Genomic DNA, 17,290 nt, shown 5'->3' on the forward strand with positions numbered 1-17,290 from the left:
GTAGAACCGCGCGGGCGCGTTGTATATTCGCGCGGAAGTGCAGCTCGGGCCGCGCGCCGCCGGCCCTGACGCGGAAACGGCCGCTGAGGTCGCGCCGGTCGCGGCCGGCCAGCCAATCGGCGCGCGCGCCGCGCCAGCGCCGCCGCCGTTCCGTCCTATCGAGTACGCTCGTGGCACGCCCTACGACTTCCTCCATTGTCCTTCTTTCCGAGATTCTCTCCGCGAGGAAGGATGGCTCAGAACAATTATTTCGGATTTACCCACGGCGGGACGCAATATGGGTACGAAATCGTCTGCATTATCATTATCGCTAAGTACCTAGTGTTAAGCCGCGCGAGGATTCGCGGCCGCGGACGCGCGCGTCCGCGGCGGCGATGAGAAACCGGTCGCGTTCCCGACGACGGCACGCCGCCTGAGAGACCCAGCCGGCTCGGCGGCCATTATCACTCGCCGCCGAGAGATTAGCGTCTCCATCGAGCGTCTTTTTCCCCGGGGAAAAATTCACTCCCGATTAAATTCCCCGACGGCGTATTGCCGTCCGCGTCGCCGTCGCGCGTCGCAACTCCTCGCGCGGACGCTCGACGGACTCCGCCACATGTCGACCGTGATAATTTTATCTGAACCTTGTTTCACGAACAGGGCGACCAGCGCCGCGGCGTATCAGACCGGGCAGGCGGGTTACGCGGTTACCCCGGCTGCGACCGCTGCCACGTACACACAGCGACCGGCTGCCGCTGCTGCGACTGGCTACGAGACTTATCAAGCCGCTGCGGCTGCAGCCGCGACCGGGACAACGTACGCAGGTGAGTTCGAGTTCCACACAGGTCTCTGGTCATGCTCGGCGATCAGTCTTCGGGAGAGGGATTTAATAAATTTGAAAGTATACACCAATTGTATTGACATACTTTATGTAAATGTTTATCCATTCTCTCTATCAAACGTGAATGTTTTTTTTCAATGATTTAGATAAATATCGATGAATATGGGCCGGTATCCCAGTCCCCCGATTAACGTGATCCTCCGATTAAACTCACTCTGCATCTCTTTCTAACTGTCCCTCTAGAAAGAGACAAAGAGTGAGTTTAATCAGAAAATCACGTTAATCGGAGACTGTGATACCGGCCCTATCTATGGAAAATGAAAATGCTGATTCAGGTGTAGCGAGTGGAGCTGCGCTCGCACCAAGCTTTTTCTTCCACAAGTTTCAATGTATTTTTAGTATTTGGCTGTCTTTGAGAAAGAGAAAGAAGCTTGGTGCACTAAATTAAAGATAATTCTATTCCCTATACCTGAATTAAACAGCACTTTTCCACTGCGTGTCATCAATACTTAAAATAATTATTTCCAAGTGCGATAACGTCAGCTGCGTCATTGCAGTATACTGTTTTTGTTACAGCTGCTAATCCCGGTACTGTAGCCCAGACTTACGATTACGGCTACGGACGAGCTGCTCCAGCGGCTACTTACGACGCGACCAAGACGTACTACCAGCAACCAGCGGCTGCTGCAGCAACTTACACCACTACTGAAACACACTACCAGGCTGCAAAACCTGCTTATAGCACAACCAGTGCTTATACTGGCACTGCCAGACAAGCCACCACCACTGGGCAAGCTAAGACGTATCAAGCATCTAGTACAGCTTATCAACAATCAAATCCCACGCAGAGCGCTACTTATACGTCGGGATACACAGCTCCAGCAACGCCTGCCGCTACTCCGTCAACCGCGACAAATAGTAAGTGTACTGATCTTTTTTATGCATTTATATCTCTAAATATTTTCGGTCCTCTCTCGACCACTAACTGTGACGTAGAAACTAATAACATGAAATTGATCCTCTCACGACACGTATGAACGAAGAGACAAAAATTTGCAAAAACTCTGCTAGCATTCTCGATCGTAATAACAGTTCGAGGATTTAGCAGAAGTCAGAAATTTCTTTTTGTCCGCTCCCAAGTGTGGAGCAACACTTTCGAGTACATCCAGTTTCCCGATGTTTCGTCATGGAGTCTTCGTAGTTGGTCTTTCGATGCATCTCGAAATGAGTAATAGTAAAAGTTTTGTGCCGCGCTAAAGTACGAATGGTTTAGGCCCCTCCAAAGTTTGAGGTTTCAATTTCATTTCCCTTAGAAACGGCGAGTACAACGTATTCCGGCTACGACGCAGCGCTATATAGCGCTGCGACTATGTATGTAGCCCAACAGAGTGCAAACAGCAATTCCACTAACCAGAAGACTGGAGGTTGGCAGGGCTACGGACGGAAGGGATTCGGAGCTGGCGGGGGAGGGATGAAGGCAATGCGGCCGAAGCAGCCACCTAAGCCTCAGCAACTACACTATTGCGATGTCTGTAAGATCAGCTGCGCCGGGCCACAGACTTATCGTGAGCATCTGGAGGGTCAGAAGCACAAGAAGAAGGAGGCCTCTCTGAAGGTGCCGCAACAGCCGCCAGCGCGTGGAGCAGGCAACAGTCTTCGCTGTGAGCTTTGTGATGTAACCTGTACCGGAAACGATGCTTACGCCGCTCACATCAGGGGTGCTAAGCATCAGAAGGTCGTCAAACTGCATACTAAACTTGGAAAACCCATACCAAGTGCGGATCCAACTGTTCTGAATCCAAAGCCAGCAGCAGCTGCGAAAGCTGCTGCTACCAAGAAGCCGACGGTGACAGCAACGCCTAAAATTAACTTTGTCGCCTGTAAGTAAATTTTTTTTATGTTACAAAATATCAGAATCTAGCGGTATTTTATGAACATTTATAAGATTTATAAATAATTTATATTCACGCGTTTGCATTTCTACAAATGTTTCAGCTGGAAACTTGGGCACGGTGAACCAAAATCAAACTGTAGAAGTTAAGCAGGAAGAGCCAGTTGTTGAAGAAACTGTGGAAGAGGCTACGGTCGATGAGAAGGATATTCAGCCGGTTGGCCAGGAATACATCGAGGAGAATAAATCCGAGGACGGGAAGATTATAAGTTTCAATTGTAAGCTATGCGAGTGTCGGTTCAACGATCCCAATGCCAAAGACATGCATATGAAGGGCCGCCGTCACAGATTTGCCTATAAGAAGAAAGTCAATCCTGATTTGGTCGTTGACATGAAACCGAGTCTTAAACAGCGCAAAATGTTGGAGGAAAAACTACGTAGGCAACAAATGCGTGACGAGTATCTACGCCGCAGGGAGGAGATCAATCAGTTGGGTCCTATGGGACCCATGATGGACGAGGAGATGATGTATTGGGAAGAGAGGCGCCGCTACGAGGAGGAATGTGAATATTATGAATGGTATCGACGTTACGGACGTGGCCCGGGCGCCCCACCGATTCCGCGTCCGTTCCAAGGACCACCACCCATAATCATGTACCCAGGACCACAAAGACGACCGGATTCGTCAGACGACAAACATGTATTGGCGCATCATACAACTATTTATCCTAAGGAACAAGAACTATTGGCAGTCCAGAAAATAGTTTCTCATACCGAGAAGGCATTGAAGTTTGTGTCGGATGCTTTAGCTGAAGCTGGTGAGTACTTTTATTTCATTCATTTTTCGCAAACTTTCATTATATAGATTAACACAGGTGCATTGTTTGCAGGTAAAAAGAACACTCCTATCAATGCCAATGCTACTGCAGCAGCAATACCAGCCGGTACTCCGCAGATGAACGCCGAAGTTGCAGTGAAGAAAGAAGAGGCTGACAAGAAGAAAGCAGCAGCCACACCACAAAAAGAAGATGGAAGCGACGGGAATCTATTCTCATTTCAAAAGGAGAAAGAAGATTCTAGGATACTTCGTGGAGTTATGCGCGTCGGAAACTTGGCTAAAGGACTCTTGTTATCCGGAGACAATCACGTTTGTCTTGTGGTCTTGTGCGCGGAGAAACCTACCAGGTATTTTTCAGATGATTTCCTTGTGGGGTAAACAGAAATCGCACATATACTTTATTATCATAACTTACAAGAGACTGTTCATTTTTATAGGACATTGCTCAATAAGGTTGCGGAGATTTTACCCGGTGAATTAAAGAATGTAGCCCCTGAAGAGAGCTACAACGTCGGGAAGCATCCGGAATCCGCGGCTTTGACTGTCTCAGGTGGCACGGTCACCGTCAGCGTGACACTCACCAGTCCCTTGATGCGCGAGACACCCAAGTCAACTGCTGCAGCAGGTGATTTCATTGTTTCGCATTTTTATAGTGGCCAAGAAAAGGATAACTACGAAAGCATTGCGGGGTTTTTTACGGAATTATGCACCTCTTTTATTTTCATGTCATTTTCTTGATCTACTCTGCGATTTGTACATTTAGTTTGTTCTTTTCATGGCCCGGAAGATTTTCTGTAAGTTTTTTTAAGCACCAGGACGATGCGGGGCAGCCAAGGACGATTCGCCGGTTGCCAGTGTACATACGCTCTAACATAAAGTTAATTTCCTTTTCGATATAGCTGCGTGTCTTATTAGTGTGTCCACGACAGAGTCCTCTTTGTAGAATTCATTTTCGACTGTCAAGAGTATATCGCAAAGCAATACTTGAACGTTATTGAGATAAAACTCGCAGAAAGGAGAGCGTAAAATATGATACGGCTAGATACCAGTTTCCATTGTCACGCGTTACTTCTCATTTACAGTAGCGATTTGTATACTTTCTCGAGAATGAATATTCGAGGCTAGAGTCTCCATCGACGAACGATACTTAACGAGAGATTTCATTGAACGTGGACACGCTTGCGATAGGAGGAAACAACGCTGAGGCAATCTTAAAACTATGGACTTTTTGATCATGCATAAAAAAAGAACAGAAAATCCCTCTTAACTGTTATCGAATGCTGTACGCACATTCTGCGATGTGCATTACGTACCTCTGAATCTTAACCGACCGTTCTATCGGCATCGGTGCTACCTACCTTTTAAGCGGATAGAGGTGACACTACCGATGCTGATAAGAATCGTCGGACGTTCTTGAGCGGCAAAAGAGAAACCATCCGAGAAAGAACGTTTTAACGGGGGTGTGAACTCGGTGCATTGCAAACGTACTACATTCGATCAGGCTTATATTTCTTTTTTCACGTTGGCATTTATATCACGAATATAGCCCACAATTTAAAGGTGCTTAAGTTGAAACGAATATTAATAGAGAGAGGGAATACCTAAAATCTCTGGGCATGATCAAACACTCTAAGTGTTGTCTAAGCGTGTTGTGCTTTCTTTGTTGGAATCTCAGATAATGCTGGACAGCAGCAGCAGGAAGCTGCTCAACTGCAAACAACGCCCGCGGCCCCCACCGTGACGAAACCAGATCCACCAGATGTACTTCCCAAGGCTAAGTGTTTGGAGGCTTTAGCTGCACTCAGGCATGCCAAGTGGTTTCAGGTTTGAATCCATCAACTCTCAGTTCAAGAAAACTCGAATTGTCGGTGCCACATTCTTGTTTGGCGCTATGTAACGAAGCATTTTCTTTTATTTTCTCCTGACAAAACGCGAGACGCGTGCAAGTTGTCCTTTCTCTCTCTCTCTCTTAAAGCATTCTCTCGAGCCAAAACAAAGCAAACAAAAAAAAAAGAAAGAAAGAAAAAGAGAAGAAAGCAGTCTTAGAAACTTCCAGCCTTGTGACGGTTTTATTTTTTATCATTAACCGACCCGTCCGTCGACACGTTTCTGTCTGAATTGCTTATTTGATCACGTTCGATGTTCGCCGTTTCCATATATCCGCTGAATTTTTTGAACACACGCCAGTCGGCTTTGCCCACTGTATTCTCTTCGGAATATTTAGATTTTACGTTTACGTTTCGGACTGTCGAGTTTATTGCTATGATTCCGAAATACACGAGTTCCGAAATAATGGGTTAACAGTGGCATCGTCCGTACGTGGGAGAGAAAGTTAATCGCACATCGAACATGCGATCAGATATATTATCAGGCAAGAAATCTCGCAAGTAAGCAACATGTAAATGTTTATCTCGACAGTCACGTGCGAATGCTGCTAGATGCATTTACATCTGCTTCGCTTTGAATCTCCAACATCCAGAATAATAGGAACTGTTCTGCGAGACGTTCGCAATTCGAGTATAATTAATTTGTCTCCCTAGAATGAATGTGATTTTCTTTATTTTCTTTACTAACGCAGACCGCTCGATTGCTTCACGATCAAGCATAAATTCATTATTCTGGATCGTCCTTAATGCGTTGTAGCCTAGGCTGCGTCTGTTCTAGGTCTGTCTTAACTTGAAAGCAAATCGAACATGTAGCGTCAGTACTCAGCTTTTGTGAGATTTATGTATTTCGTTCCATTTTTGTATTTATAACAATTTATGTGCGTTAACTGCACAGCTTTGGAGATTAAAGAGACAGACAAGCACAAACACACAGTAGCGAGTCATAAGTGTACCGGGTGTTTCTGTAGATTAGAGTCGAGTCGAGTCCTAGAGTTGCTCTCTGATATATACATATATACATATATGCACACTTTCCTCTTGAGATATGAGCTCTAGCTTTTTTTTTAATTATTGCGATAGGTACTAACGTCTTAGGAAAAAGTGATCGATAAACACCCGGTAATATTGATATGGGCTAATACTATTAGGGGCATTAGGCACGAGGCTGGGAGGATAGCTAAAGCCCACACAAAGCAATCGAAGGGTAGTTTAGGCCGTCTCCAGAAGAGCCAGTGCATCTAGTGCGTATATTAAATCGTAGTTTTTTTAATGTTAATCCTGTTCAACAGGCTAGAGCTACCTCGCTGCAGAGCTGCGTTATGGTTATCCGTATAATGCGCGACCTGTGCAATCGTGTGCCAACATGGGGTCCGTTGAATTCTTGGGTTAGTATACAACGTGTTATCTCTCCTTATGTCATCTCGATTTCTCGACCCTCAATAACACGCTTTTTGATGCATATAGGCATTGGAATTATTGACTGAGAAGGTGATTAGCACCGCAGGAGGTCTTCTTAGTCCCGGTGAAGCTTTGAGAAGACTTCTGGAATGTGTAGCTGGAGGAATATTGCTACCGGGTAGTCCAGGTAACTTTTTAAAATCTATTTTGTCGTTTTGATATTTTAACTAATTTTCTATCTTGAAGTGATGAAAAAGATGACGAGACTGAGCGTATTGTGGAGGTGATTTTTGATTTCGAGTACAAGTATTTTGTTCTCGTGTATCATAATCATACATTCCGCGATACGCGCAGATGATATGGCAAACTGATCTAAATTATAGCTATATTATTGATCTAAAAATAATGTACGAGAATCAAGTGTTGATTCATAAATGTGTTTTCGCTTCAGGCTTATCCGATCCATGCGAGAAGGAGCCAGTTGACGCGATAGGAAACATGACGTCTCAACAGAGAGAAGATATTACCGCGTCCGCGCAGCACGCGTTGCGATTAGTGGCGTTCCGCCAGATTCATAAAGTCCTAGGTATGGAGCAACTGCCGCCGCCGAAATTCAAGGGACGATTCGCCCGAAAGCGAAGACGTGACAACAGCAACGGAGAGGGCACGGACAGCGAGGCTTCGAAGAAGGACAAAAAGGCGGAGGAGATCAAAATGGAGACAGACTCCAAGTAGAAGATCTACCAAAAGATTCGTACCGCGATATACGAATTTATCTATTAACTTATCTAGGCATAAGGAAGCAGTTTTTTCCCCGCCGTGTCAGTTGCTTGTTTAGGAGGAGAGACATCTTCGGATAAGGACAACGCTAGGCTGATGCTTGTCATGACTTTTAGGAATACGCGTAATCTGGGAAAGAAAAAGTTATATGCAGATTACTTGAGACACGTTTGTCGAGTAACGGGCGCTATTTGTCTCTATGTCTCTATAGCGAATTATTTACTTCATGGCAATGATAATCGTTTTTTTTTCCCCTCACGATGTATTCAACATCATGTAATAAGCGTGTCACAAAAAGAAGATAGTGCTATATTAGACAATGCTTCGATTGACTTGGCTAATTTTCTCAGACGAATGTGATGCGCGATTAGTTCTGATATTAGATTTGTATCGATGAAACTGACGGACGCGTTTACTGAATCTGGATGGTTCGCCAGATTCACATCTCGGTTACGGCGGATATACGAGCAGGAAGAATCTGAGCGAACGAGTGGTAAAATACGACGAACATTTATAAGTTTGAAGTTTAAGCGTAGGCAATAGATCGTATTGAGATTTCGTGTGTATGTTGTGTGTGTAGTAAGTACGTGTAGAAAATACTATATCCTTATTCTCTCTTTCTCACTTCTGCACAAAGTGACAACCATTTACGATGCATTACGATGTATGCTATTGTCACGTACGTGACTCACGCAGAAAATAGCGACGAAGATATTTATAACTCGACAATTTGGACGCTTTGATGATGATACCCGACGCGGAACAAGTGCACGTGTTAACGTTCTTTTTTTTTTCTTTTCTTAACAAACTAAATCAGTTGGTTTTATTTGCAGAATTTTAAGCGACCCCAGTCGAGTTGAGACTTGAATCTTTCAACTTGTCAGACAACTGTCCCTCCATGAATTTCTTCTGACTTGTGTAGATTTTCTGTTCTATATTTTTGATCATTGAATAAAACGAACATGTGTACGGCGCAACTGTGAGCTTACCGATACTTCTGCCTGCAAGAATTAACATACCAGTTTCCTTGGTATTCCTTTCCTTTCCAACTTCGATGTTTTGTTTACGAAAAATTCAAGCAATGAGTAATCTAAGTTTAAGAATAAAGGTCAACATATCCGCGATTTATCAGATATTTTTCGAACCTGAAGTATCTTTAAGTATACGCGCTTTTATGTTCTCCGCTGATCGTCATACGATAATTTCATTAGAAAAGAAAGGAAAATTGCTTGAGACGCATTTTTTTTATCTTCGAAACAATGATAGGCACGTTCTCCGAAGAGAATGATATACATATGATCGATTAACGCGTTATCTATCTTATTTCCGTGCGCGATAGTGTTGCGTCAGTTTGCGAGTCATTGGAACTGCGACGTTGCGCTTGTGACTCGGCAGTTCTGCGAATTTAATTTTGCGACGTCTGTTTGCGACCTCATGACCAACACGTCCGATGTTATAAAGTGAAAACCGAAAATACCCTCCCCTCCCCCGATGAAGCAGCCAAAACAGCACGAACATTCAACGAACATCCCGGAATTCATCGAAACTTCCTGAGCATTATCGTCAAAGGAATAATTTATCATATTCAGTTGCAAATGACTTCTCAATCAAGGACTTATTTTTATATAATCAGCTTATACAATATTTAAAGAATTGCATCATTTCGCGTGATTTATATAACGGTCTTATTTACGGTGTTGAGAGGTACATCGTTGAGGATGAATCTGAGAATAGTTTTGGAAAGCTGAGCTCAAGCAGGAAATTATAACGGTTTCGATAAATGGGAGCACATGCGTGTACAGGATGTCGCAAAATTAGTCGCCTCATTTCCTTCGTGAATCCATCTTGAAAATTGATTGGAGTAAGAACACAAATTATAAACAGCTACTAATTAAAATTGTCTAAATTATCAGAAATATTGTATCTGACAAGCGGTCGCAAATTCTTGCTCTCAGCATTTTCTTACACGTGCTATATTAATTCACGTAGCAATTCGTTCGCGCTCATCTCATACGAGCATCTGGATCCTCGAAGTATTAAATCGAATCAATCTTAGAATTATGCGCGCAGCCAAAACCTTTCTAAATTATCAGTAAAATTTGCATATCAATAATTAAATTATTTTTATTTAATGATCGAATTATTATTTCTGATGTACTACATATGTACATTCATTTTAAATATACGAATTCTTTCATATTTTGTAAAAAATATATTCGCCACTCGAAATGAGTAATAAGGCGATTAATTTTATCACGCTCTGTATGCATGCATATATAGCACGAGCATCACGGCAGAACGTTCTGGAGCGTTCTTTGTTACCAAGTCGATACGAGATCCGCAAAATGCACGTCACGCCGACCGGTGACGTGCGCGACCGACGAGCCAATCGGCGGCGTCTTCAACGGAGCTCGGCCAATCGGGCGCGCGGATTGAGTCATACGTCACGCGCGTCACACGCTTGGTATAAAAGCGAGGTGCGCATCGCTCGCCGCTCCATTAGTTTCTGTGAGCTAGAGTGAAGAAATTCGTGTTTCCAAGACTGTTCTTCTCAAGTCGTCCTACGTGAAATACAGACGAGAAAGACAAGCGAGAAGCTTTCAAACAAAAGGTACGCTTTTTTTTTCATACTCGCCGATACAAATTCTTAGCTCTCGAATCTTCGCTCATAACCAAGAATTCAGTATTCTTTATTAGCGCAAACGGAGTATAGATAATAATATTAATAATCATCGTGGAATATTCTCGACGAGCCGTCGATACGCCGCGTTTAACAAGAGTCACGCTTTCGCCACGAATGAGTCATTTCCAGGTGTGCGCAATATCGATCGTTGTTTCGGGCCTGTTGCTAGGCGGAGTGGATTGTGGGATCACTTCAATTAGCATATTTTATTGAACGGTATATTTCGGAGATTCGGTCGAATAGTCGAGTAATATCTACATCGGCGTCAGAAGAAATGTAGAAAACGCGTGAAAAACCTTCAGATCATTCCAATATTACCTGTTTATTACGCGTTTTTGCCAAACTGTAAAATGGTACGAAACATGGCGTCGAGTGCTCGTTAATCCCTGGCAATCCAGACGACCGATAAAATGGCGGCCGTTGATTTCACTGCATCATGTAAGCTGTTATATATATATATATATATATATATATATATATATATATATATATATATATATATATATATATATATATATATATAGCAGGCCATTTTCTCCGCTTTATATATTTTTTTTGTACGGTTTCTTATCCACGAAGGTGAACACGGTTCATCCCCTATTAGGCCTGTCTGGGTCTGTGATTTGACTTTGTCCGTGTCTATACTTCGTAAATAACTAGAATCGAACTGATTCAAAGGTTTTATTTTCGTATATGATATTCAAGAGACAACCTTCTAACGCGAAATTTTTATTACAGAGCACCATGCAGATCTTCGTAAAGACGTTGACCGGAAAGACCATCACTCTCGAGGTCGAGGCTTCCGACACCATCGAGAACGTGAAGGCGAAGATTCAGGATAAGGAAGGTATCCCGCCTGACCAGCAGCGTTTGATCTTCGCTGGAAAGCAGCTTGAAGACGGACGCACCTTGTCCGACTACAATATCCAGAAGGAATCCACTCTCCACTTGGTTCTCAGACTGCGTGGTGGGATGCAGATCTTCGTCAAAACTCTGACGGGAAAGACCATCACTTTGGAGGTCGAGGCTTCGGACACGATCGAGAATGTCAAGGCGAAGATTCAGGATAAGGAAGGCATCCCGCCTGACCAGCAGCGCTTGATCTTCGCTGGAAAGCAGCTCGAGGACGGACGCACCTTGTCCGACTACAATATCCAGAAGGAATCCACTCTCCACTTGGTTCTCAGACTGCGTGGTGGGATGCAGATCTTCGTCAAAACCCTGACGGGAAAGACCATCACTTTGGAGGTCGAGGCTTCGGACACGATCGAGAATGTCAAGGCGAAGATTCAGGACAAGGAAGGTATCCCTCCCGATCAGCAGAGGTTAATCTTCGCCGGAAAGCAGCTCGAAGATGGTCGCACACTATCCGATTACAACATCCAGAAAGAATCAACTTTGCATTTGGTTCTCCGTCTACGTGGTGGTATGCAAATTTTCGTAAAAACCTTGACAGGAAAGACCATCACACTGGAAGTCGAGGCATCCGACACGATCGAGAATGTCAAAGCTAAAATTCAGGACAAGGAAGGAATCCCCCCGGATCAGCAGAGGTTGATCTTCGCCGGAAAGCAGCTTGAAGACGGCCGTACACTCTCCGACTATAACATTCAGAAGGAATCGACCTTGCATTTGGTTCTTCGTCTACGTGGTGGAATGCAGATTTTCGTTAAAACTCTGACGGGAAAGACTATCACATTAGAAGTTGAAGCTTCTGACACAATCGAGAACGTCAAGGCCAAAATTCAGGACAAGGAAGGAATCCCTCCCGATCAGCAGAGGTTGATCTTCGCCGGAAAGCAGCTCGAAGACGGTCGCACACTCTCCGATTACAATATTCAGAAGGAATCCACGTTGCATTTGGTTCTTCGTCTACGTGGTGGTATGCAAATTTTTGTCAAGACGCTCACCGGTAAAACGATCACATTGGAAGTCGAAGCATCAGATACGATCGAGAACGTCAAGGCCAAAATTCAAGACAAGGAAGGAATCCCTCCGGATCAACAGAGGTTGATCTTCGCCGGAAAACAGCTCGAAGACGGTCGCACACTTTCTGATTACAACATTCAGAAGGAATCAACTTTGCATTTGGTTCTTCGTCTGCGTGGTGGTATGCAGATTTTTGTAAAAACTTTGACAGGGAAGACCATCACACTGGAAGTCGAGGCTTCCGACACGATCGAGAATGTCAAGGCCAAAATTCAGGACAAGGAAGGAATCCCTCCCGATCAGCAGAGGTTAATTTTCGCTGGAAAGCAACTCGAGGACGGCCGCACGCTTTCAGATTATAACATTCAGAAAGAATCCACCCTGCATTTGGTCTTGAGGCTTCGCGGCGGTATGCAGATTTTCGTCAAAACTCTCACCGGTAAAACAATCACACTGGAAGTCGAGGCTTCCGACACGATCGAGAATGTCAAGGCCAAAATTCAGGACAAGGAAGGAATCCCTCCCGATCAGCAGAGGTTAATCTTCGCCGGAAAGCAGCTCGAAGACGGTCGCACACTTTCCGATTACAATATCCAGAAAGAATCAACTTTGCATTTGGTTCTCCGTCTACGTGGTGGTATGCAGATTTTCGTAAAAACTTTGACAGGAAAGACCATCACACTGGAAGTCGAGGCATCCGACACGATCGAGAATGTCAAAGCTAAAATTCAGGACAAGGAAGGAATCCCCCCGGATCAGCAGAGGTTAATTTTCGCTGGAAAGCAACTCGAGGACGGCCGCACGCTTTCAGATTATAACATTCAGAAAGAATCCACCCTGCATTTGGTCTTGAGGCTTCGCGGCGGTATGCAGATTTTCGTCAAAACTCTCACCGGTAAAACAATCACACTGGAGGTCGAGGCTTCGGACACGATCGAGAATGTCAAGGCCAAAATTCAGGACAAGGAAGGAATCCCTCCCGATCAGCAGAGGTTGATCTTTGCCGGGAAGCAACTCGAGGACGGCCGCACGCTTTCAGATTATAACATTCAAAAAGAATCCACCCTGCATTTGGTCTTGAGGCTTCGCGGCGGTATGCAGATTTTCGTCAAAACTCTCACCGGTAAAACAATCACACTGGAGGTCGAGGCTTCGGACACGATCGAGAACGTCAAGGCTAAGATTCAAGACAAAGAGGGCATTCCTCCCGATCAACAAAGGTTAATTTTCGCGGGCAAGCAACTCGAGGACGGACGGACTTTGTCCGATTACAATATCCAGAAAGAATCGACACTTCACCTTGTACTTCGACTTAGGGGCGGAGATGTCTGATTCTGCAATTGTGATTTCTGCATTCGCGTTGTATTAGACTATTTAATTATTTTTTTATAATAAATTCTATTACCGGAGTTTTTAATTTTATTTATTCGCACATGGAAATCTTGCGTACCGAGTTTTGATGAATAAAGGAATTTAATTTTGCATACTGTAATAAAATGTCTCGTCTCTTAGAACCTTCTTATCCTAATACTTTGATCCCCTTGAATGAGAAAATGTTACAGATATCCCAATTATTTAATAAATAAAATGAAAAAATTAAAGTTTATTAAATTTGCTTCATAATATTTATACAAATTGAACTTTGTGCAAATGTTTAATGATATCTAATGTATATTTTTTCTAGTGAGTTTTTTTTACATAAGCTGTATGTTTTTTAATACTTCAAGAAAGAACATGAACGAGTAAATAACTAATTATTTCAGAAAGTAGTGTAACACTTATATCTTGTTTTTATCATGATGAATGGTTGATTGTTTATTCTACGTTTTGAAATAAATATCGATGTTTTAATTTATATACGTGATATGATTTTGGATAAATTAAGATCGAACTATACGAATATACCGCTTGAAGATATTGTTAGTAATGGCCAGACATTTTGATAGAAACTTTTCTTTATTATTAATTGATGGCGCCACTAGGTCTTTTCTTGATTGCTTTTCTCTGACAAATATAAAACATTTAGTAGGTATAGTATTTTTAAATAAATTTATCTGATGTATAAGAGTTTAAAAATTAGAAAGCTATATACTTTACAAAAAAGTAATCAGTAATTTCTTTAAACCTGATTTTTACAAAATTTATGGTAAATTGCAACGCAAATTCTTATTACATCTCTTTTTCCGAAGATTTTAGCAAATTTTACTTTTATAAATATACTTTTAATTTTAATGAAAGAAATGTTTTTAATAGAAAATCAATGGTCTTTTTTTCATAAAATTACTCAATAATTTCGTGATCTGCAAGACCATTCGTAGAAGAAAATTAACAGTTTAATTTGTATACGTGTTTATTTATAACAAGAATGTTTATTCGTGAAAGAGGACAAATAATTTCTCTTGCATAAAAACTGTTCAATAATACCGGGATATAAAAAGCCAGGTGTTGAAGACAATGTTTTATTAATATAATTTTTACAAATAGGTACATTTTTATTTATAATAGATGAAATCTTTTTTTGCATAAAAAGACGATAATTTCTCTGACATGAAACCATTCAATAATATAGTATGAAAAGCTTTCATAGAAGAACATCTGAGTTTTTATATTTTTGCTTGCAATAAAAAGAATCTTTTCATAGATAAAAGGACGGTGATTTTAACTGCACAAAAATTATTCATATCCGTGACACAAAAAGCCATTAATAGAAAATAAAAATAAGTTTTACTTTCGAAAAATCCGAAGATTCGTCGTTATCGCTATAGATCTCGTATTTCCGATGGGCGAAATAAAAACGGTCGTCATGTAATTGTTAGCGGTGCTGTTGTTGCGCGTTTCACTATTATTATTTACGGGCGCGCAACGTATTCGGATGCGGCGAGTAGTGAATTAAAATTTTCCCACGGCAGCGAGATGCGAAACTATTTTTTTTCATCGCGGAATTCAATAACCACCCGCTGCGAAAAACATACGTAACTACTAACTTTACCGATAACATATTTTTCTATCACTCCTGCCTGCCATCCTATTCAGTATTGTGAAAAAAATAGTTGCATGTTTTAACTATCGCGAAAAATCTCAAGTTAGAAGACAACTAAATTATTTTTGTACTCGTGCTAATTATTTACTCGTGCTGTTTTACTCGTGTTAATTAATTATTTTGTGTCGATGTTGAAATTACGGTTGTAAGCAAAAAAAATAAATATTAAGGTTTTCTTCTATGAAGGCTTTTTATATTACAATGTTACTGAATAATGGTTTTATCTAACAATTTATCTAACAATAAGAGGAACTATCGTCTTTCTATGTGCAAAAACTTCTTCTATTCCTTCTATTATAAATCTTTTTATATTATAAGTAAAAATATATTTTGTGAGAATGATATTAATAAAATTCTGTATTATTATTTGTGTATAATCATATGTAGCTATACATACCTACATAAAAGAATTAATGTAAAATAATTTAAACGATAATAAGGCAAAATAATTTAAATTAGCATAAAAATCAGCGTGCAAAATATAATGTACGGTAATAATTTATTGGATAAATTCGATAGCATATGTATAATAACTTAGTTTTTAGAATAAGCTTTATTCTAAAAATAATAGAATCATGTTAATGCTTTTCGCGGATGTATCTTGTGTCGATCTTTTTTTTCCAGAAAATAAGAATTTCTACCTCTTTCAGATACACGTTGAAGAATTCAGATATAAAACCACATAACACGATTTGTAAAAGACCTGGTTATTTCATAAAGAATTATTTTCTGTTGCGTTTCCGAGAAAATTGGGGCAATTAACATACGAATCAATAAACACAGAGATGAGAAACTTTGAAATATCTTCTAGTTTTTTCTTCTAAAAGTAATTTTGAAAGAGTTAATATTACATTGAGAACATAAAATATAAGTTGACTGTTTCAATTATAATTTTCCAGATCTACGAAGCTCCTGGAGGACGACGCTCTTCACGGAATATTACACTCCCCAATTTCATCTCCCAATAAAGCTTCAACGAATCAAGCCCGACGGTCGTTCTACCGACGATTTCATTTTCGCTTTGACGATCATCCCGCTTTCGGCGCGGGACACACGCGACACACATCGATCATCCGTTCACGCGTGAGCGTGTATAGCTGTCACGCGTGTGCGCGCGCGCGCGCGCGCGTGTGTCTTTATGCGTACGGCTAATGATGGAAGAAAACGTCTTATCCACACGGGGAGAGAGAAAGACGGGCGTGCCGCACAACTCCGTGTGTACCATACCCAGTACGCCTTGTACCTTAGGTAGGGCTGAGAGAACTCGAAGAGAGAACCGCGGACTCTTGCGTTCAGTCTAACTCGGTCCTCGAACTCGGCGGTCCCGTGTGCTTGGCGTGGCAGCGTGACGGGCGTCAGTCACAGCATCCGCCGCGTGGTACTTCACCGCCGCGGTGCGCTTCCCTGACGACGCGAGATAAAGCCTCCCCCGACGCCGTTGGGCACAACAGTGGTATACACAAGATCCGCACTCCGCGCGTCATTTCGCTAAAGCGGCCCTCCACGGAGACAGATAGTCGAGCTTCTCATTTATAATCCCTCGGTGGAGGGAAAACCGCGAGGGGAAAAAACCTAAATTTTTATCACATTACGCTGTTAAATATTAAAAGATGAAATTTAAATCAATACCTTGAATTAAATAATATTTTGTTATTTTAAATTGCCATGTGTGTCGAAATTTATTTTCACATCGAACAGTATTATTTTAACTCTATTGGTTTAGTTAAATTTATATTGTTTTAGTTAAATTAACGATATATATCGAGCAGTGATTAAAAATGACTCAAATTGAATATAATTTGACACTACTATATGTCGTTAACTTAACTAAACCAATAGAATTAAAATAATAAATTTCGACATACATATGGCAGTTAAAAGTTAAAAAACGTTATTTAACTCAAGGTATTAGTTTGAATTGCGTCCATTAATATTTTACAGTGTTTAATATTGTAAAGTAACTTTGTAGGTAAAATGCAGAAATACGTAAATTTGCACACTAAATTTATTCCGTCATTTTCTATA

General features: G+C 41.8%; 2 protein-coding genes across 3 annotated transcripts; both read left to right on the plus strand.

The window, feature by feature from the left end:
- Nucleotides 1-122: 122 nt before the first annotated feature.
- Zn72d (Zinc-finger protein 72D) lies at nt 123-8,590 on the plus strand. 2 transcript variants are annotated; one of them, XM_071780583.1, is made up of 11 exons: nt 123-281; nt 640-803; nt 1,397-1,738; nt 2,134-2,700; nt 2,816-3,529; nt 3,602-3,896; nt 3,987-4,174; nt 5,225-5,373; nt 6,725-6,820; nt 6,900-7,020; nt 7,285-8,590. In XM_071780583.1, exons 1-11 carry the CDS (start codon nt 232-234, stop codon nt 7,566-7,568), a joined length of 2,970 nt encoding a protein of 989 aa, XP_071636684.1. In that variant the 5' UTR covers nt 123-231; the 3' UTR covers nt 7,569-8,590. The 2 variants fall into 2 exon arrangements, with proteins under 2 accessions (XP_071636684.1, XP_071636685.1); XM_071780584.1 differs by having other exon boundaries at nt 2,245-2,700.
- Nucleotides 8,591-10,060: 1,470 nt separating this feature from the next.
- Ubi-p63e (Polyubiquitin-63E) lies at nt 10,061-13,722 on the plus strand. The gene is made up of 2 exons (XM_071780596.1): nt 10,061-10,224; nt 11,035-13,722. The coding sequence occupies exon 2, from the start codon at nt 11,041-11,043 to the stop codon at nt 13,555-13,557; it is 2,517 nt and encodes an 838-aa protein (XP_071636697.1). The 5' UTR covers nt 10,061-10,224; nt 11,035-11,040; the 3' UTR covers nt 13,558-13,722.
- The last annotated feature ends 3,568 nt before the right edge of the window (nt 13,723-17,290 follow it).

The sequence above is a fragment of the Temnothorax longispinosus genome, chromosome 6, assembly GCF_030848805.1.
Source record: "Temnothorax longispinosus isolate EJ_2023e chromosome 6, Tlon_JGU_v1, whole genome shotgun sequence".
Classification (NCBI taxonomy): domain Eukaryota; kingdom Metazoa; phylum Arthropoda; class Insecta; order Hymenoptera; family Formicidae; genus Temnothorax; species Temnothorax longispinosus.

Bases quoted from the DNA above. Each gene is read 5' to 3' on its own strand.
- Zn72d (XM_071780583.1), top strand. From the start codon at position 232: ATGGCTCAGAACAATTATTTCGGATTTACCCACGGCGGGACGCAATAT. The intron at 2,701-2,815 runs GTAAGTAAATTT...CAAATGTTTCAG, and splicing joins TAAAATTAACTTTGTCGCCT to CTGGAAACTTGGGCACGGTG. The intron at 3,897-3,986 runs GTATTTTTCAGA...TCATTTTTATAG, and splicing joins TGCGCGGAGAAACCTACCAG to GACATTGCTCAATAAGGTTG.
- Ubi-p63e (XM_071780596.1), top strand. From the start codon at position 11,041: ATGCAGATCTTCGTAAAGACGTTGACCGGAAAGACCATCACTCTCGAG.